The 21080-nt window shown below is 39.0% G+C and overlaps 2 protein-coding genes and 1 pseudogene across 7 annotated transcripts; 2 read left to right on the top strand and 1 right to left on the bottom strand.

Moving 5' to 3' along the window:
- LOC143877893 (putative ubiquitin-conjugating enzyme E2 38 pseudogene) lies at positions 1–867 on the top strand (annotated as a pseudogene).
- Positions 868–1187: 320 nt separating this feature from the next.
- Positions 1188–9418, bottom strand: LOC143877892 (transcription initiation factor IIE subunit beta-like). Its single transcript, XM_077380197.1, has 5 exons — positions 9195–9418; positions 4549–4842; positions 4237–4368; positions 3419–3535; positions 1188–2017 (listed from the first exon to the last, which is right to left on the bottom strand). The coding sequence occupies exons 2-5, from the start codon at positions 4813–4815 to the stop codon at positions 1673–1675; spliced, it is 861 nt and encodes a 286-aa protein (XP_077236312.1). The 5' UTR covers positions 4816–4842; positions 9195–9418; the 3' UTR covers positions 1188–1672.
- A 3731-nt stretch (positions 9419–13149) lies between these two features.
- Positions 13150–20067, top strand: MSL10 (mechanosensitive channel of small conductance-like 10). 6 transcript variants are annotated; one of them, XR_013250834.1, is made up of 6 exons: positions 13150–15474; positions 15558–15681; positions 16308–16601; positions 16682–16884; positions 18163–19640; positions 19728–20067. XR_013250834.1 is itself a non-coding variant. In XM_077380201.1 (6 exons), the coding sequence occupies exons 1-5, from the start codon at positions 14003–14005 to the stop codon at positions 18419–18421; spliced, it is 2352 nt and encodes a 783-aa protein (XP_077236316.1). In that variant the 5' UTR covers positions 13150–14002; the 3' UTR covers positions 18422–18454; positions 19714–20067. The 6 variants fall into 6 exon arrangements, 3 of the variants coding, with proteins under 3 accessions (XP_077236316.1, XP_077236315.1, XP_077236314.1); XR_013250835.1 differs by having other exon boundaries at positions 18163–19593; positions 19714–20067; XR_013250836.1 differs by having other exon boundaries at positions 18163–19593.
- Positions 20068–21080: the final 1013 nt, after the last annotated feature.

Here is a 21080-nt window from a genome sequence, read left to right on the forward strand (position 1 = left end):
TTTCTTCCTTGCCTTTTTCTCCTCGCTGCTGCCTTCCCTTTCACGCCTTCATGGAGCAGCAGCCCAAACCCATCTCCCTAAAATGGTATTCTCTCTCGCTCTCTCTAAGTTTGAGTTTCCTTCTATTCTCTTCTTCCCAATTCCGTAGCAGACTTGTTCGTCTATTCTCCAAGGGGTCTTCAAGCAACCCAAGTTCAATCAAACATTTGGAAGAGAAGGATCAAAACACACTTAAGGTGATATATAGAGAATTGAAGCGATTTGACAATGTGGGTGGTGATTATTCAGACCACCACTACATGAAAAAACCAAACAAGTCGGGGCAACCAACAAAATCATGGACAAACACAATCCAGCAAGAGTGGAATATACTAGAGAAGGGTCTACCCGAGTCGATATTTGTTAGAGTTTACGAAGAGAGATTGGATCTTATGAGGGCCGCCATTGTAGGAGCAGAGGGAACTCCCTACCATGACAACCTCCTCTTCTTCGATATTTTCTTTCCAAGCAATTATCCCAACGATCCACCCAAAGTATATTTCCACTCGGGAGGCGTTGGGTTAGACCCTAATTTATACCCTGATGGGAAAATCTGTCTTAGCCTTCTTAACACTTGGTATGGCAGTGGATGCGAAAGGTGGGGAAATAAAGTGTACTTCAAGTCCTTGTTTCAATCCAAGGGTTGGTTTTGAATTCCAAGCCTTATTTCAATGAGGCCCGGATATGAGAAGATTGCTGGCAAACCGGCAGGGAGAAAAAATCCATAAAATACAACGAGGATGTGTGAACGATGCCGTATGCGTTAAAGAGGCCTCCAAAGCATTTCGAGAAGATTGTGGCCTTGTATTTTAGATTACGTGTACTTGCTATTCTAGATGCTTGTAAAGCGTATATTAATGGGGGCCAGGTCGGATCTCTTTCTGTCACCAACCAGGTCTGCTCATCCAAATTCAAGGACTCACTCCAACAGCTTCTTCCGAACCTCTGCACGGTCTATACTCAAATTGGGTTAGATTGTGGGCTGTTTATGGAGCAGGAGGAGAGAAAGTCTTTGTTAAGATATCTAGATCGTATATGGTAAGATCTGACCGTTAGATTATTAATGATCATGTCCGTTGATCCAAACCGTTCAATTGATAGGCCTGCATTAGAACCCCTGAGGCCAATCATCCAATTGAAACATCAAATAGCCAACGAAAGCTCAGTTAAAAAGAAGAGTTGAAATCAAGCTCCCTCAAGAAATAATAATTTGTATCTTGCAACTACAACATTTTGCAATGCACATCTTACAATTCAGCAACTGCATTTTTCATTATGTCAGAGATTACTTAAAATTTTGCATAAAGACAGACAAATCTAATGTTTTAATGAAGTATCAAAGCCAAGCCCAAGCCGCTCTTTCAAAGGCCTCTCATGAAATTTCAGAAACCAAGCCACCCAATTGCCATGAAGAAGCACCCAAATTACACCGCTCCCCAACACCACCCTTCTGAGATAGCAAGTCATCAAGCACTCTCCTCTCCCTCTTTCCTTATTCTCAGTCCCATCATGAGGCATCTGTTGATTAAAAATCTAACCTGGGAAGGGACTCTGGGTCATTTTCCACAGCTATAATTATTGAGGATCACCTAGTTATAGGAAGACGCAGAAATAAGAACATTGTCATTAATTTTCAGGTATCCGGAACGTTTAGGTTCTGGAAAAGCTCCGGAAGATGTGCATTTGTTAACTTAGTCCTCTTGCTTATCTCGCGCTTCTTCTTAGGTTTGGGTTTGGGGGCAATGCCATGCACCTGAGCCATGGCCTTCCTCTTGACGGTGTTAGTCGCAGGCTTCATCCCATTCTTTTGGAGATCCTTCTCGATATCTACCATGTCACGTGGCAGTTCAATCCCTCGGAAGAGTTGCTTCAGATCATCATCAACTTTTATCACCACCTTGGGGTCATTCGGGTAGGCTATGTCCTCTTGTGAGTCGAAATTTGACAGCAGCCATATCTCACCTGCACCTTTCAGACCCTGCAAATATGGGCATGTAACTTTGGCTTTAAAAAACACTAAGGATCACATTTAGTTTGTAATAATAATGAAACAAAGGAACATAACAATTGTATACGAGGTAATAGCATCTGGCCAAGCCAAGAATAAGAAGGATTTCAGCTGCGGCAATAACAGAGGGAGCTGTAAAACTACCAGTTGCTATAAGGAGCATCATGCGAGAATCAGTAAAGCAGAATCATAGATAGCACATTTGTTACAATAAAATGAACCACCAAGGTCCAAAAAGCCGCAGGTTTAGCCTGGTTAGCTTGGCATGGCTTTGACGGGTGCTTAGTACCATGTCAACAATTTCAGGTGTTCATAAAGCCAGTGAGGTTTTCAATGAATAAGACAATTTAAACTCAAAAATTGAAACAGATTTAAAAAAGTCAAAGTTGGAAACAGAACAGAATTCCATGTCAATCCTTTGTTTTTCAATAATGGTGGAATGTCAGAATTAGATTCTAGTGATCTTAATGCCTTGGTTTCTAAATGAGTGCATGTCCTTGAAGATCAGAGCAGATTCTAGACAAGATTCGGGGACAAAAGATATATGGGATTTATCTTCGGATTTAGGCACCCTTTGCCCATATTTTGTGAATCAAATGAGTTGAAGGATCCTGTCGACTGAAGTCGTTAGCTATTCAGTCATGTAATGGCCAATTATTACCCTCTTGTAATCATCTTTCTTTCAATCAAGTATCGTGGTGGAATAGAACAATGTATGATTCAGGTTAAGTGATGGCATGACATGAGGCTTTGGCTTCCTTTAACTTATATAAGAGAACATTTAATATTCTTTTTCTTTCTTTTTTTGAATGGTAAAAGAACATTGAACATTCTATTCTTTTAAATTAAGGTACTTTAAACATTTGAAAAGGCAAATACATTTTTTCCTATGTCAGTATAATGGGAACATCGGATCACATTTACATTACCCATTGCACAAAGTTTTGAGTGCAATTATAATTTGGTCAATGGGGAAAGATTTTAAAGTTTTTTTTTTAAAAAAAGTATATGATGTTAAAAGTTTTTTACTCCAAGCAAATCAAAGGTATAATTTTAAATAGGGAAAAAGTAATACCATTCGAAATGGGTTTGTGCCTTAATTAATTCAGAGTCAGATGAAGCTTTCAGACATTCTTCAGCTCGCTAACCATATTATTTGTGGGAAGCAGTTTAGCAAGTATGGAATGGAGCCTCGCATCCATGACATTTGTTGCCCATTTTTTTTAAAGATAACTAAATTAATTAAGAGACAAGGTCTACAAGGGGGCAGAGGTTGCCCCTCGAACATTACATCCCAACGGACACCGGATTTAGCTAACAAATCAGCTAAACCATTAGCTGATCTCGGAATACAAGTAAGCATTCACGAACCTGTAAGTCCTCCATAACCGAAGGGTATGCATCTTTGAGATCCACAACAGCAATGCCTTCACGGTACTTCCGTATCAAATTAAGCAGCTGGGTTTTGTCCTTCAAATCATGCTTAGACTGTAAATGAAATAAATACAAATTATTTCATAACAATTTGAATGTTGTTAAAAGCATCTATTTAATAATCCATCTAACACAGACATACATATATGCATATGAGGCTACATAGCTATGCAGAAACAAGCATTCGCACATGCACTATATGCAAGTAACATTTTTATGAAAACGCTTTTAGCCATTCTAACCTGAATTCTTTTAACATTCCGGATGCCCCCGTAAATGAGGATAAACGAGAAGAAGCAAAATATCATGATTTCCTTTATAAGCTTGACGGACGAAATACTATGGCTGCTATGCCTGAATACTAATGGAAGTTTCGGGTAACAACAAAAACACCTCACTGACTGAGAATTGGAAGTGCCTTTGGCCTTTGAAAATGAACATATAAATAGACACCATGCCCAATTGCGCATTTTTAGGAGTTGTAGGGAAATTCATATGAGGAGATCTGCAAACTCTATTGTGGACGGTTTGGCAAAAGACGGTGTGAATCGTGAGGTTACATGTACTGGAGAGGGCATATTGGTTGGCGAAAATGGGTGATACCTCCTGTATTTGATTTCACGCTGATCTAAGCTTGAAATTGGGATTTTGCAACTGTTTGGGGACCTCTTGTCCCCTCTCTGAAATCCTTTTCCTTTGGAATAAATTTTAGTAACTTTTTCCCCAAAAAAAAAAAAGTGTAGGGAAATAATTACCTTGTAAGAGAAGCGCCTCCCATCATAATACACTTTATGGTTATTCCTCAAACTATCAAAGACGGCCTTGTTAGCGTTCACATCAACATAACATGCTTCATTTATCTGCTCAGGTGTAAAGGCCTGCCTCGTCTGTTAAAGTTTGAAATAAAAGTTACATGCAATTGCCAGAGATGATAAATTACTATTGCATTCTTTATAATATAAAGCATACACCTAAAATTTACAACAAACAAGGGTGCCACTAGTTCTATCTACCAACCCTCTTTAACTGCAGATATGAGAGTAGTAGATGAAAAGAAAGAATAATACCTCTAGGAGAAGGTCAATTACACGTTTGATCTGAGCACCAACAGGGGACTTCCTAATGTTGTTGATGTGCTGGAGCCTATCTGTATCACTTGAAAATTTGACTGCAGGTGGAGCTCTTGTTGAAGATGAAGGTGCATTTGGTGGTACATTCTTGTGAGATTGAGTGGGCTTAGAGGAGGCTGCTCGAGCTGCAATGCTGGTCAAGGTTGATTGGCACTTCTCTTGCTGCTGCTTGAACTTATTGAGGCTGTCCTTCAATGACGACATCTTGGAAGAGGATACATAAACCGAGTGCTGAAAAAACAAAAAACAAAAAGCGTAGATATTAAGAAAACATAAGGTAAAAACTGTTACAAATTGAATGCCCATCACATTAGAAGCAGAATGTTCAAATTTTGAAATATATTCTCACTAGCAGAGGCTTTTTTTTTTTAAAGATGACTTTTATTGCAAGCTCACATGCATAGGCAGGGACAAGACGTCCTCCTACTAGTACATAAGAGACCAAAGATTCATAGTGGCAGAGAGCCCCACACATCAGACGACTCCCTATACAGCAATTGTATTCTTAAGCATGCAGTGACTACAACTGGACCACAGAAAAGACAATGCTGCTCGGCTGCACAGAATGCCCCCAGCACGATCAGCTCCACCAGAGATACACCCAAGAGCAGATTATAATGTCACACTAGTATAGACTTGTGCCTTCTCAAAGAACTACTATAGTTCTTCCCTACTGAGGTAGAAAAGATAATTTATATGATTACATAACATTCAAGCAATTAAAACATGGAGCCAAATAATGGTCGGGCAAAAGTATGGCAAAACTTCTTTATGTCAGATTTAGGTTAGCAAGTATGGCAAAACTTCTTTATGTCAGATTTAGGCCAGCAAGTATGCACATCACAACATGTGACAAAATGCAAACAACTATGAAAACTTTTTTTTTAAACCTTTTTTTTTTTAAGACAACGGTGAAATGTAATAATCCTAACTACGAAAACCTCAATAAACAAATGCAACCTTCATTATATTTTAATTTTAAGCATTTTCCATATTAAAAAAAAGAATAGTATGCACAATAGCATTAAAGTTTTAACAGAATCCTAAACAGATCTTCGCTATCCCTCTTGAGTGTGTATGGAGCCTCACTGTGACAAAAATAGCACAGGCAACCAACAACAGGATTCTGTAACCAAGTGGAGCCCTCCTGAGCCAAGACAGCTTAAGTTAAACTTTGATGGCTCCAGTCTTAACAATCCTGGTCCTTCCGGTCCTGGTCCTTCCGGCATAGGCGGCCTTCTAAAAGATGAGACTGGGACAGTTTAATGGTCCATCTCGGGGGCCATCAGTATAGCGGATACCAATGAGGCAGAACTAAGAGTGGTGCTCCAAGGGTTGAGGACTATTGACCCAACCCTTATAGATAAGTTTGTGGTGGAAGGGGGGCTTTCTCAACATCATTAGACGGTTGAAGGGTGATTCTCCTCCCCCTTGGCCGTTTGCACATTGGATGGATGAGATTTCGGATCATGTAGTTCAATCATCGATTGGTTTCCTCCATGTCCGGAGAACGGCGAATAGTGTTGCCGATAGGTTAGCTAGAGGAATCACTAGAGCTTCTTAGGAGATTTTTTATTCCCTTCCCCCTTGAGGGGCTTTCACTGTATCCACATTTCTGTATTGACCATATCTCTCCCCCCCCCCCCCCCCCCCCCCCCCCCCACCCCCTCTTTGAATCAATACAGTTCATTACGATTCAACAAAAAAAAATGATTCTGTAACCAATGACTAGTTATGTATTTACTTTTCAATCTGAATGAATTAACTACTTTGTTTTCTTGCAACTTCGTGAGAAATTTAGGAGGAACTGGTTTTCCTCAAATTGAACCAAAGGCATTATTCTCTTCTTCAACACCAAATCGTAGGTGGTAAGGAGAGAGGATGCATCAAACTAGTATCAGAGCCGGCTGCAATGATGGACAAGAATAAGATGGTGTGCAGTGACGAGGCCTCTTTGCAGCAAATGCTGGAGACCTTGGTTGAGATAGGCCAACGATTGGCGGCCATTGAAGCTAGGCAAGCTCAGAATGACAGCAAGCTTGACGAATTGACAAGCTTTGTGTACAAGGGTAAAGTTGAGATGAACGAGAGCCAAAGCATCCAAAGAGGAAACGGAACTGGGCCGTCACATTTTAGTTCCACGGGTGCTATTCAATCTCAGACAATGAAGCTCAATTTTCCAACCTTTAATAATGGATATCCATCTGCGTGGATTTACCGAGCCGGGTAATTCTTTGCTTACGACTAAATAGACTTCGAGGAGAGATTAATATGCAAAATTGCTAACATGCAAACATGTCTCAAACAAAACCCACTAACATGCAAAACTACTCCGAAGTGCACTTCTAACTTCCAACAAACACCACTCTTAATAACCCACTAACACCACCTACTAAACTGATGTGATCCGGCCTTGCCTTCATACTATCTTTAGAGATTTTTCAATTATTTAGTTTTTGTATTTATCTAGGACTTTATATTTCATTATATTGTTATTATGTAGCCTGGATGGGGGGTTTATCCACATCACCTAGGGTCCACCATTACCTCACCACTACCCCTTTACCTATACCATGATTTTCAATTTGACATTTAGCCTACTTTTGAAGCATCAAATCTTGTTCAATTGTCGTGATATTGGTGTTATTAGAAAGGTTTTTCGATTACCCATTAAATTAGCCCAAGATCACTCAATTTGGACGTGATTTGAAAAGGTTATGGATGATTTACGGACGTAGTACATGTTTATGACGGGATTCCTATTTTAGGGTGGTTTTGTTTTAAGTAAGGGCAATGACTTACGTGAAATGATTTCATTGGCCAAGAAAGTAGACCCATCTCTATCTCTTAAAAGAGCTTATAAAAGGGAGGCCAGGAGGGACGAAAAATCTACAACTTGGAGAAAATCGTGTGAAGCCCCTCCTCTTAACGTTTGACACAAGGTATACAAAAAACCCTACGGTTTTCACCTTCTATCCCTCTTTTTCTATCTTCTTTCCCTATTCCTCTTCTACATAATGTCTCCCGTATCTCTCTCTCTCTCTCTCTCTCTCTCTCTCTCTCTCTCTCTCCATCACTTAGTTTTCCCATAACAGTCCCATGACTGTCAAAGTGCATTTCAAACTCTTTTCTCCCCTTCCACTCTACTCCCTTGCCTTTCCTTTCTTTTTATTCTTTTTCCTCACTCATCCCTTCACCCTTCTCTCATTCTTTACCTACCCGCAGCACACACTTTTCCCTTATTTGGGTGTTTATTCAATTGGACTGCAATCCTTGTTGTCTAGATCTCTTCTTGTCCTCTTTTCCTTCTATGTTCCATCCTCCCATCCTTCTATTCTTGTTTTCTGCTGCTCTCGCAACCTAGGGACTATTAAACTGCAATTTTGGGGTTGTTTGATACATACGGCATCTCATTTGACCTTCTTTTATTGCCTTTTGTATTCCCATCTATACCTAGTTATTCAAGGGTTTGCACGAATGTCTCTCCATCATATTTGTTCCTTCTTGGCCTGCATGAGTGGTGGCAGTTGTGGCTTCTTTAGATTGTTCAAGCTTCCAGGCTTCTCCACTGCCCTCTTGGCCTCCGAATGCAAGATTCGAGGTGGATGCATAGGCTTTCTGGGTGAAATCTGATCAATTGTTATTTCCATCCCTATTAGCCATTCTTTGACTGGCATATAGTCAGATACCCTTTTGGCCAGAGACCCTTGCTTCTACAGTTCTACCTGATTTTTTTAGATCATTTAGCCCATATAGATGGTTAGTTGGGCCCTAGTTCTATTATTTTATTTATTTTTCATATTGTATTCAGACATTTACTCCCTGCTGCCATAGTCATATATATTTGTCATCTTTTGGTGTAAACTATTACTACTACTACTACTACTACTATTATTTTATTTATTGATAAGTTGGGGTTACGCAAGACCCTGCCAGAATATACAAGAAAGAAACAAAACGAAATTACAATCAAATGTAGGAAGACCTCACACAGTCTTTAAGAATGCAATCCATCAGGGAATGAAGAAAGGGGGAGGGGGGGGGGGGGGGGGGGGGGGGGGGCGGTAGGATGTCCTCACTCTTACTCGAACAGTTGTGCTTTGAGAGTAAGTCAGCCACAGAGTTTGCCTCTCTCCAAATGTGAGAGATATGTCATGAATTGAAGGGCGATAGACTAAGAGGGTTTTCATGATTTATGAGTGAGTAGGAAGGTTCTTCCAAGGGCTCTTGTAGGTACCATTGATAATCTTGACAGCCCTAATAGAATCCGATTCCACCAACATATTTTGAATACAAAAAATCAATACAGATCAAGAATACAAAAAATCAACTAGAAATTTTACTTCTTCGTCCTGCTTTCAGTCCAAAGCAATACAGATCAAACCAAGACTAAGGTTCTTTTCCATCCAAAAATTCCAACCTAACTAAAAAAAACAATAGAAGAAGGGGGAAAAAAAAAGAGAAACAGAAGAAAAAACTAGGGAAGAAAAAATAACAACGGCGAGAGTTGTCTGAGGGGATTGATTTCGCCTTTACATAAGATTAATCCCTAATCTTGACAGTGAAATCGATTTTACCCTTACCTGTTATTAAACCCTAATTTTCGAAGCTCTTTCCTTGAAACATCAGATTGCACGACGAGTTGTCTGAGGAGATAGGGGGGAAATCTGTGTGTGTGTGTGAGAGAGAGAGAGAGAGAGAGAGAGAGAGAGGGAGTTGTTTTCCAGGGGACTTGCTCTCCGTAAACTTTACCCTACCTATTTGATTTTCCAGAGCGTGATGGCTTTTTATTCTTCTTCTTTGGTTTTATGGGCAAGCTGGGGAATTATTCTTCTTTTTTAAGACTGACATGTTTTAAGTCATGACCAACCTTGGCAATTTTCGGGGGCAGAAAAGGTAACCCGTAATTTTTTTACACGAGATTTTCTCTTGAGATGGCGTGCCCATAGATTTTACATGGTGCGCGCGGGTGGAGTCCAATGTTTTTCAAAAAGTAAGTGAGGCCCTATTCCTAGCATGATCCAAACCGTTCATTTCCTAGGCCACAACGTGTAATAATGGAAAACCTGTGCCAAAGGATAGGGGTGTTCATTATTCGGTTAAAACGAATCGAACCGAACCGAATTGGTTCGGTTCGGTTCGGTTTGGTTTTTTTTTGTTTCGGTTCGGTTTCGATTTTTTTTATTTGGCAATTCGGTTTTGGTTATCTCAAAAAAAAATTCGGTTAACCGAAATAATGATAAAAATCATTATTTTTTCAAAAAAAAGTATAATATGAGCACTCCAAAGGATGATCAAAACCGTCCATTTGATTGATCACAACTTAATTAGGTTGTGCTCCAAAAATCATTTCGATTGGATGATCCTAGCCCTCCGATCGAAATCAAGTTTTTGCTTTTTTCCCTCTTTTTTCCCACTATTCGGTTATTTGGTTTATTCGGTTATAACCGAATAACCGAATTTTTAATCGATTCGGTTTCGGTTCGGTTATAACCGAATAACCACCCCTACCAAAGGAAGAGCCACAATAATAGTTGAAAAATTATAAATATAAATAGGAGGAATGCTAAACTCACAGGGGCCCTTGTAGAAACCGCCTACAAGGGCTGCACTATTGGATCATACTGATCCAATAGTCCAGCCTTTGTAGGCAAGACTCATGTGAGTTTAGAATCCCTCAAATAATAGTTTATTTTTTATTAAATGCTGGAGCAGTGATAAATTCACCCCCTTGAAAGAAGAATACACCCCCGTATGACCGTATTCCAGTTATATAGGAGGTGTATTCTTCTCTAACCGGGGTGTATTCTTCTTCCAAGGGGTGAAATTTATCACTGCCCCTATTTTATTGTACGTTATATAATGGGAAAACCTTGGTGGCCATGGACATGCCCCAAGCATAGCTAAAACTTAAGAGGTTGTTTCACCTACGCCGTCAGGTAGGAGAAAATGTTTCGCTTAATCTTCTTCTTTATTTCTGCTCATCCTCTTCACCTCTTCTAGATGTAAGGAGAAACTAACATTTTGGGAACCAAAGCACCCGCTTCCACATCAATAAACACCACCCATTCGGATGAGCCGATAAATATTGGTGAAATTGGCATTAATGGTCCAATAGCTCAATTGGACAATGTTTTGTACTTCAACCTATGAGATTGTACTTTACTTTTGCTTAATTTGATTATGGAAGACATTTATTGTCAAAACTCAAGTCAACTAAGCCTTTGTCCCAAGCTAGTTGAGGTCGGCTAATGAATCTTTTAAAAAAAATTCATGAAGGTGAAAGGATCTACCAGGCTCAAATTAACTAAGTCTAATCCTGACACTAGTTGGGTTCATCTACTAAGTCAAGATACTACAAAAATTAGGGTTTAATAGTTTTTTCCCATTTATGTCTAGAATCAGGGTTACTTAGTGTTAGGCTTGGGAGTTGACTTAAGGTCTCCCTTTTGATGTGTGACTGAGTCAATAAAGGATATTGTAATATGATAAGCAGATGGCCCTGTTCATTCGTTTAGACGAAGACGAATGAGGAAATGATGGGGTTTTCCACGTGAAAAAATCAGAAAAGAAGAGGAAAGGGGTTACCAGCTACCTCTTCTCAGCAGTTTTTTTAGAAATTTTAATCTGACCGTTTGCTTGATCCAAAGGTTGAGACATGGGCGACGAAGTGTGTTCTCCTACATCGCAAGGGACGTGAAATGGCCTCAGAACTTAAAACCTTATGATTGTAACTTTGTATTTATTTGTTAAATACTTTAAATAGATATTTCTTTACATCAAGTAAACATTTTACATAACAAAAAACTATGCCAAAGGATACTATGTTATAATGTACTTAATAACGAGATTTTATATGGTGAATGGGCATGTAGATTGGTATATGCAGTACCACGCTTGTTATTTGATCCAACCGCAGCGCACTTTTAAGGTGCTGCTGGTGGATCAAATATCAAGGGCAGTACTTCTGTAAGGATACCCTCGCGGTTTGACCTACATGTACAGCAACCCTATCATCCTCCCTGGGTGTCCTAAACAATTTAGTAAAGAAAATCAGGATTTTTTGTCACTCAAAAAACAAATAAATAAAGAAAAATAAACAAAAAACAGCCCTATGCATGTTGCGTATAATCAAATCCATTGAATTGGTGTAGTCCATAATTTTTCAAAAAGATTGTATGGCCACTTCCCGGGATGATATAAACATGTCATCTCTTGGCCACAATGTAGATAGGTTGTGTCCCAAAAATCATTTCCAGAGGATGATCCTAACCTTCCTAGAGATCGGAGGGTTAGGATCATCATTAGACCTGGCAAACGGGTGGGTCGGGCCGGGTCAACCCACGGGTGATGCGGGTGTGGGTCCACGGGTCGGGTGAGGAAATGACCCGCATTTTTGCGGGTCAAAATTTAGGTGACCCGCGCGGCCCGCGGATGGGCCGGGTTGACCCGCAAATATGGGATTGTGATTTGACAGCATCTGTTTTTTCCGTAATTCTCATAGCCTTTTATATTTTATTGGTATTTTTTAGTAATTTTACAATTTTATAACCATTTTTAGGTAATTTTTCATTTAAAACTTTATAAAATTAGCTATTTTACTTCTTTTTTTCTTTTTTTTTTTTGTGTAATGATTACTTTTTTTCGTTTCCTAGCAACATTCGCCGGTGCTTATCTTTGCACCAAGATAGCCACTTGACGAGAAATTGCCATAGGAGAAGCTTGGTAGTAAATTCTTATAAAATAAAAAACAGATGTAAATTCTTATAAAATAAAAAACAGATGTAAATGTTATCAACACTACTATTTCTTATGAGCGCACTCTCACTTTATTAAAAGTATGGTATGGCCCACACCATAGGATGATCTAAACCGTCCATTAGATGGGCCATAGCCTAAATAGGTTATGCTCCAAAAATCATTTCCATAGGATGATCCTAACCCTCCAATCTGAATGTTAGAGGGTTGATCCTGACCCTCTATAGATGGGAGGGTTAGAATCAACCAATGGAAATAATTTTGGGGCATAACCTATTTAGGCTATGGCTCATCTAATGGACAGTTTGAATAATCCTATGGTGCAGGTCATACCGTACTTTTTATAAAGTGAGGAGTTCCCTCATAAAAAACAGTAGTGAGGATAACATTCTCAAAAAAATTAAAAAAAAATACTGTAAAAATGCGGGTGCCCGCGGGTTGACCCGACCCGTGTTTTTGCGGGTTGGGTCACCCTGGGTTAGTTTTTTGACGGGTCACTAAAACTTAGACCCGTGCCCGCAAATTTGCGGGTGGGTCGGGTCGACCCGCGGGCACGGTCGCTTTTGCCGGGTCTAATCATCATATGAAATTGATTTTTGGGGCCCGCATACGCTGTGGCCCAACAAAGGAACAGTTTGGATCATCCTTTGATGGTGTCCACAACCATAAGTCAATATTTGAACTTCCTAGAAGCATGTTCAAGTAGTGTGATTTGGCGGCATTGATATAGAGAAGTAGAGAACCACCATTCGAGAAGGAGGTAGAAGTGCAGAAGAGATTTCAGAAAGATCCCGTTGCAGGAATTATGATTCATGTATTTTGTGAGCGATAACAAGAGAAAACGTGGCTGATGTCAGCCACCACAGAGCCCTTTTCCTTTTTTCTAACAAAGGCGAGGGCGGCTTCACATATAATCAGTTAAACAAAACCAGAATTTAGAAAGTTTTTTAATATTTTCAGTCAATAAACCACGGCGTCACCAAAACCTTCCCATTTTATAAATCTCCTTCACTCATTTTCTACTTTCTTCGCAAAAACCCAGACATTTTTATACTCTTCTTCTCCACTTTTCCATGTGCTCTGCTGCTTTTCAGTTTCAGCTTTTATTTATTTAAATTTCTTATCTGGACTCACCTAATGCTGACCCTCTCATCATCTTTTGAGACTCTTATCTGATAATTTTCAAAAAATTTATCTTTTTACTTCTTTTACCTTTTTTATTTTTTTTTTCTGAAAATGCTCTTGCGCTTTGCTGTTCTACTTCACCGTTTCTCCGGCTGCCTAAACATCTTTATTTTCCGGCGTTTTTTTTAGGGGAAAAAAGGTAAAGCAAGTGAACCTTATTCGATTCAAATATAAAGTTGTGAATATGTTGTAGAATTTCTGCGGAAAATTCGGTGATTCTCTTCTTTTTCAGCTCGTGAAAAAACCAGTGATTCTTCTTTGCCAGATTAGAAAAGATTTTTTTTTTTTTTTCTGATTCAATAAGTTGTATTGATTAAAAGCTAGGGTTTTTCTATTAAAAAAAAAAGGCTAGGGTTTTTCCGTTCATAAGAAAAAAAAGCTAGGGTTTTTCCATTCAAAGAAAAAAGCTAGGGTTTTTCCATTAAAAAAAAAAAGATAGGGTTTTTCCATGGGGGGCGACGGAAAAGCTCTAATCAAAGGTGAAAAAGACGAGGTCATTTTGGTAATATCAGAAGAAGAAGCTTCGAAGGAAAGAGACAATAAGGATCCGAGTAAGGATCCTTCAAGTGATGCAGGATCATGCTCCTTTTCGAAAGAATCCGAGGCTTTGCCTCATAAGGAAATGAAAGATTTAGATGTTGAACTTTCAAACCTTGACAGTCTTAAATCCAAAATCCAGATAGCCACATTTATCAGCAGCCCTTCCCCAGAGATCACAAAATTCAGTCCAAGTCCTAACAAACCTCCCAAACCCCCAACAGACGCCCTAACTCGACGCCGTTCCCTTTCAAGATCAGTGTTCTCCAAGCCAAAGTCGAGATTCGTAGAGCCCTCTTATCCAACCTCTTTGAATCAAATCGAAGAGAATAGTTCAACAATGTACACGCACGCTTCAAATTCGCCTTATAGGAATTCACCTTACCGAAATTCTCCTCACAGAACTGCTAGCACTCCAAAGGAGAATCTCAAAATCGCCACAACTCCAAAGACACCCTTTTCGACTGCATTAGAAGAAGAAGAGGAAAAGATTTACAGAGAGTATCTCCCTGCTCGTGAAAAATGGCTTAAGAGATTAAAATTCGGGGTACTGCTTGAGTGGGTTGCGTTGGTCTGTGTCACAGCATTGTTAATTGCGAGCCTTAGCATTCACAGATTGCAGAATTTTGTGATTTGGGGTTTGGAGATTTGGAAATGGTGTTTGATGGTGATGGTAATTTTTTGTGGTGGATTGTTTACTGATTGGCTCATCAAAGTTTTGGTCTTTTTGATTGAAATGAACTTTGTTCTCAGGAAGAAGGTTTTATATTTTGTTTATGGTTTGAAGAGGAGTGTTGAGATGTGCATTTGGTCGGGTTTGGTTCTTCTTACATGGCTCTTGTTGTTTGATCGTGGAGTCGAGCGATCGCATAACACAGGAAAGTTTCTGAATTATGTTTCTCGAACTCTTGGGTCTGTTCTGATTGGGTCAGTTATGTGGCTGGTGAAGACTCTATTGGTGAAGATCTTAGCTGCTTCTTTCCATGTAAATACATTCTTTGATAGGATTCAAGAATCAATTTTTCATCAGTACATTCTTCAGTGCCTCTCTGGGCCACCTGTGATGGAGTTGGCAGAGAGGGTTGGGAGCACACAGAGTACAGGGCAGTTGAGTTTTAGGAGTATGAAAGGGAAAGGTAGTGAGGAACAAGAGGTGATTGATGTGGCAAAGCTTCATAAGATGAAGCAAGAGAAGGTTTCTGCTTTGACAATGAAAAGGTTGGTTATCACAATAATGAGTTCTGGCCTGTCGACAATTTCAAACACGATTGATGAGAGTGTTGATGAAGATGGTGAGCAGAAAGATAAAGAGATTACTAGTGAGTGGGAAGCAAAGGTGGCTGCCTATCAGATTTTTAGGAACGTTTCCAGGCCTGATTGCAAGTGAGAGAATTTTTAAGTGTTTTTGAGGTTCTGATGACTGGTTCATCTTGATCTCTAACCCGGTTTTTTGTATTGTGGAGCAGGTATACTGATGAGGAGGACCTACTGAGGTTCTTGAGTAAGGAGGAGGTGGATAACATACTTCCACAGTTTGAAGGAGCTGTAGAAACTGGAAAGATCAAGAAGTCGGCATTGAGGAACTGGGTGGTAAGATTTATCAATTCCCTCCCTCTTTTCACAGATTTTCTTATGTCCTTCCTTGCTTTTCGATCTTTCAAATACTAAGAAACTCATCCAATAGAATCAATTATTAAGTCCTGATTCTTTTAATGATAGTTTCAGATAGGACTATTAAGACTTTGAACAGTTCATAGTTTCATATAGAACTATTAAGACTTTGAACAGTCCTGTTTTACAATGTAATACAAAAGATGTTCTATAATATTGGCAGACAGCATAAATGAGACTTAGTTTCTGGAGAATAACTTTAGTATTTATTTTAGGGTCTGCTCACCTATTAACATGCATGTAGGTTCATTATTCCGCATTTCAACCTGCTTTTTCTACATATTACATCTAAATTCTCTGAACCAACAGTAATGGGCTTAAATATGGTTTTTGCTATCTGACTCTATAGAGTCAAGTGGCTAAAAACAGGCGATTTTGAAACCGCAACATGAGCTGATTAAAAAACACTACATTATTGGGACTTTTTTTTTAGAAGAACTGGGAAATTTCATCTAGTTGAGAGAAGGTTCATTTCTCGACATCTATGAATCTCTTGTTTTCCCAGCATGTCCGTTCAACTTCGTTTTCTTGATTCTTGTTTTCAGGTGAAGGTCTACCTCGAACGCAAATCTCTAGCACATTCCTTGAATGACACCAAAACGGCTGTAAGACAGTTAAACAAACTTGCAGCGGCACTTGTGATAATCTTGATCATTATTGTCTGGCTGCTTTTGATGGGCTTTGCAACAACCAAAGTACTAGTCTTTATCTCATCTCAGCTGTTACTGGTGGGTTTCATGTTTGGAAACACTTGCAAAATGATATTTGAAGCCATCATTTTTGTATTTGTGATGCACCCATTTGATGTTGGTGATCGTTGCGTCATCGATGGTGTGCAGGTAACTCCCTGACTATTGCCATCTTATTCTGTTATATTAATTTACTTAGTAAGCTATGCTTAAGAACTGTCTCCTTGCAGATGATCGTTGAAGAGATGAATATTTTGACAACAGTTTTCTTGAAGTACGACAATGAGAAAATATACTATCCAAATGCAGTATTGGCCACAAAACCCATCAGCAACTTTTATAGAAGCCCAGACATGCGTGAGTCTGTGGAATTCTCTGTTGATGTTAAAACCTCAATGGAGACTATCAAAGCTCTCAAAGAAAGGATAAATAGGTATTTGTTGACTATAGCCTTTTGTTTTGAATCTCTAAGCGGAGCAAGCAACATTAATTCTTAAATTAGTGTTAAAGTTACTTCCAAATCACGTGTACTTTTCTCGATGCTTGTGCTGGGTTAATGATTTGTTTCACTTGTTAGGTAGTCACCTAATGATGTCGGGATTTTATATAGTTTCATAATATGACCAGGAGAGAGAGAGAGAGAGAGAGAGAGAGAGAGAGAGAGGTTTGCATTACAATACAACGAGATAGATTGTTGTCCTAACCATAGTTATCGGAAACTTCCTAGTTGGATGGGGGGCTCGCTTCCTCGGAAACTCGCTTTGGAAGCTAAGTTCTTCTCGATTCCCAAATTTAGGGGAAGCACGTTTCCTACACGTTTCTTCCTAATTAAGAGTACATTTCCTATTTAGGTGATTATTTCATCCTAAAGAGAGAGGCTTTCTTCTTGTGGCGGCTTTCTTTCCTCCTTGTAGTACTTGATCGAGATCCGCACTAATGCTTCAAAGGCTAATCCGACCCTAATACAAAAAACACCACTCGTCCGGCTCTATCGATCAGTCACAAAGTCTTCTTTTCTACTTGTAATCCTTACCTATATTAACCCTTCCTCCCTGACCTACTACAATCCTACTCTTTTTATATATGTTGTTGCTTCTAATGAGGCATATTGTATGTTTCATGTCAACTTTCAACGACGCTTCCCACACATTCTCTTTATTTTATTTAAAACTTTTTGCTTCCCGCTTTTTATGTTTTCTAAACGCCTTGCTTCCTGCATCGCTTCTCATACTCGCTTATGGTCCTAACATCCATCAAAATCTATTCTTTCTAGCATTATTCAATTTAGTTAACCTTGTCACGTCTTTATTGTTATTACTATTAATATCTAGAAAAATACCCTTTACCTAGAGTCTTTCCAGCATGATTCAATTGGATGTCACATTATTATTATTATTATTTAATCTAGAAAAACCCCTCACATTCACTAATAATACTCTTTTTTCAACCCAGAATTTATCTAGGGATCCAGGCCGGCACCTTGAATTTTAGTAATATGATAGAAAACAGTACAAGAGGGAGACCTGCCGGCTAACCTCCAAACCCAAAGATAAACAATGAACTAAACAATAATAATCATCTTCTAAAACTATTTTGATTTGCCGTAAAGTTTTTTTTTGTAGTTTTCCTGAAATGGGAAAGTAACTTTTGTCGTCAAATTTTTTTCACATAACTGTATTTATGGTAGAAGTTGCTGTGTTGGGACTGGCAGGTACATAGAGAGTAAGCCTCAACACTGGCATCCTAATCATAGTGTGGTCGTGAAGGAGATTGAGGATGTGAATAAGATGAAGATGGCTCTATCTGTTCTGCACACCATGAACCATCAGAACATGGGAGAGAAGACCAGCAGGAGATCCGAGCTTGTCTTTCAGCTGAAGAAAATATTTGAAGAACTTGCAATTAAATATCACTTGCTGCCTCAGGAAGTTCACCTTATTACCACAATACCAATGACTATCAGTCGGTGATAGTTGCTTCATAGCTTGACAGACTGAATTAATGTGAGTGTTGTATTTCTCTCCTCCATTCATTTCTTTTCTAACTAGCATAAATGATACAGTTTGGCTGAGGATTTGAACCTGCCAACCTTGGATATTGGATCTACAACCATAAAAGAACCCCCGTAACTGGACCTTCCAAAGATGACCAATTAGTCTTGTTTAGCCTCTGCAGTTAATACAGAGATGGTTGTTGGAGTCTTGGATAAATGTATTGTATCTGTCTCTGTCATTGTTTCAAAACATGGTCAAGTTCCAAGTCCTCGAATTTGACTCAGCACAATGGATCGAGCAGTCTTACACAAGCTCTGTCCCAACTCCAAGTTGAGCTAAACTTGATCAAATGTACAAGGGGAAGTGCCAATGCCCTCAATAACTGAGCGGCAAGGAACACCAAGTCCCTTTGCCCTTCGATGTAACAGTTTTTGGTCTGCCTCAATTTGACTTGCCTATGAGAAAATGCACAAGGGAAGTCTTAGGAACATCCAAAATGGTTGTCATTCATCTGAAATCATACACTTGGCATGTGCGTGAGAGTAGAGTGTTCGCTTGTGGATAGATCATAGCCTTTGTTATTATCTGATGATCAAAACTATCTGATTGAAGGGTTGCAAATGAATATTTGAGAACAAATGTGAGCAACAATCCAGCTTCAATTTGAAAATTTGCTTAGATTAGATTTTTAGAAGCCATCTAAATAATGTGAGTTTCTGGGCCATTACCTATCTACAATGGTGCCCACCAGATGAACACTCTGGATGCCACATGAATGGTTGTACTTGAAAGACACAAAAAACTTCCCTATTATACTTGTCAATTTCCCAGTTGTGAAACTAAATCGAGTTATCATGCTTTTGAAAATGCTTAGTAAAACATGGAGAGCCCAAGTAAGTGTGGTGGGCACATGGAGAGTTCAAAACACGGCCAAAGCTAATCTTAGTCGACTTGGCTTGGTGTGATCGAGTACTCAGTTGACATGGTCATAACTCAGGAGAGTCGAAGGAGTTTTGATTGAATTTGTAGGGAAAAACACGGACTCGGACAAGAATGTGGCCAAGGTAAAGGGGAGTCGACTCAAGCAAGTTGACAATGACTGACAGGGGAAGAGTTCTGAAACTATGGTCCAAGTTGGACTTCCCAAGGTCGTAATCTGAGTCCAACCTTATTTCAAACCTTATCTCTCTACAAGGTTTAAGTATGGTTTTAGCTGTTATTATTTCATGTATGATTCACTCACCAGTCATATTGCTTGTTCATTGTAGTTACTGTGTTTCAGGTGAAAGCTCCCAGCTGTGCAATGGAGAGAACAGGATCCAGAAAGGAATGAATCACTTGCATATGAATACAAGGAGAAAGGCATTTTAGACTCTTGGAAAGTCATCCGGCAGCACTTATTTTCTTAAGGTAGAATTATTAGGGCAAGGAAAAATGATGTTTATGCAAGGGAGCCTTTGGGATGCCACAAGTTGTTTTGGTCTGTGGTTAGTGTTGAAGTTGACACGCATTTACTCATTTACTCATTTTTGAGTTTTTTCCTGTCAGTGGAATTTTGGCTTCATGTTTGGATTTTGTACTGTTATTGACTGAAAGAAAGAAAGTAAAAGATCGCTTGATGAGATTGCAGTTTTATGGTGAAAATATGGACACTCAAAACTTGGCAGACTTGGTGTTGAAACTACCAAAGTATCACTTACCTCTTAACTAACACTACTAATTTTAGTTCTCTTCTTGCCAGAAAGAGTACATCATATTTATGAAAATCTTTCCACATCTCACTTTTTGATGATTTTTTTTTTGTGGTGAGGGACCTCCCTCCAGAGTAAAAAGAAACTTGGCTTCAAGGTTTCTCAACCTATAAAGATGCACTACTGCAATCAAGCTGCAATAAATATGTGAAATCCATGGATCAGCTGGAAGTGATATTTACAGAAGCACTTGCTGCATGTAGTCCTTTTTTTCTGAATTGCAGCACCTGCACATAGTCAATTTGGAAATACTCGTTCGAAGCTACATGGATGACATCTACGTACCTAGTTGAGGATGGGTGTTTGAAGCTAGGACTCACCATATCTTAACTTATATTTAAGTTGGTATCAAATATGTAACTTGATAGAGCCCATCATTAGGTGGCCCTATGAACCTCCTTGTAACATTTTTAAACTAGAGGCTGTATATGGTATAATCATGGATTTAAATTTCGTTTTAGGGATCGAAACTGGAATTTTTTCTCTTTCAAATTTTGGTCATTTCAACCGAAATGTTTACAATTTCAGTCAAAATGACCAAATATCGGCTGAAATCTGAGATTTTGTTCCCAACAAAAACCTGAAATGTCGGACTTCCGCCGAAATTTAAAACAATGATTATAATAGTAGGGTGGGGAGCTAAGTTGCCCACAAGAATTTCTTGTTTTTTTCTTCAACTTGGTTGCATGCCAAGAAAATTGACAGGTATCGAATATCTTATATATGTAAATTTCGCTATAGCTATTAATTAAATACCATGTAGATATGATTTTTTTATAGCTATTAAACACCTTACATTTTAAAGTTCCGATGCGATTTCCACCTCATAGAAATTTAATCACAAAAGCATTTTTCTGCTAGCTAAACAGAAATTTACATTTGTA

The sequence above is a fragment of the Tasmannia lanceolata genome, unplaced genomic scaffold, assembly GCF_043159265.1.
Source record: "Tasmannia lanceolata isolate RefF3 unplaced genomic scaffold, GAP_Taslan_0.1 ptg000005l, whole genome shotgun sequence".
Classification (NCBI taxonomy): domain Eukaryota; kingdom Viridiplantae; phylum Streptophyta; class Magnoliopsida; order Canellales; family Winteraceae; genus Tasmannia; species Tasmannia lanceolata.

What these genes read in the sequence shown, in the direction of transcription:
- LOC143877892 (XM_077380197.1), bottom strand. Translation starts at nt 4,815, where the DNA reads ATGTCGTCATTGAAGGACAGCCTCAATAAGTTCAAGCAGCAGCAAGAG. An exon ending in TAATTGACCTTCTCCTAGAG is followed by an intron (nt 4,369 to 4,548) that starts GTATTATTCTTT and finishes AAACTTTAACAG; the next exon opens with ACGAGGCAGGCCTTTACACC. An exon ending in GGAGGCGCTTCTCTTACAAG is followed by an intron (nt 3,536 to 4,236) that starts GTAATTATTTCC and finishes TTTCATTTACAG; the next exon opens with TCTAAGCATGATTTGAAGGA.
- MSL10 (XM_077380201.1), top strand. Translation starts at nt 14,003, where the DNA reads ATGGGGGGCGACGGAAAAGCTCTAATCAAAGGTGAAAAAGACGAGGTC. An exon ending in GTTTCCAGGCCTGATTGCAA is followed by an intron (nt 15,475 to 15,557) that starts GTGAGAGAATTT and finishes ATTGTGGAGCAG; the next exon opens with GTATACTGATGAGGAGGACC. An exon ending in CGGCATTGAGGAACTGGGTG is followed by an intron (nt 15,682 to 16,307) that starts GTAAGATTTATC and finishes TCTTGTTTTCAG; the next exon opens with GTGAAGGTCTACCTCGAACG.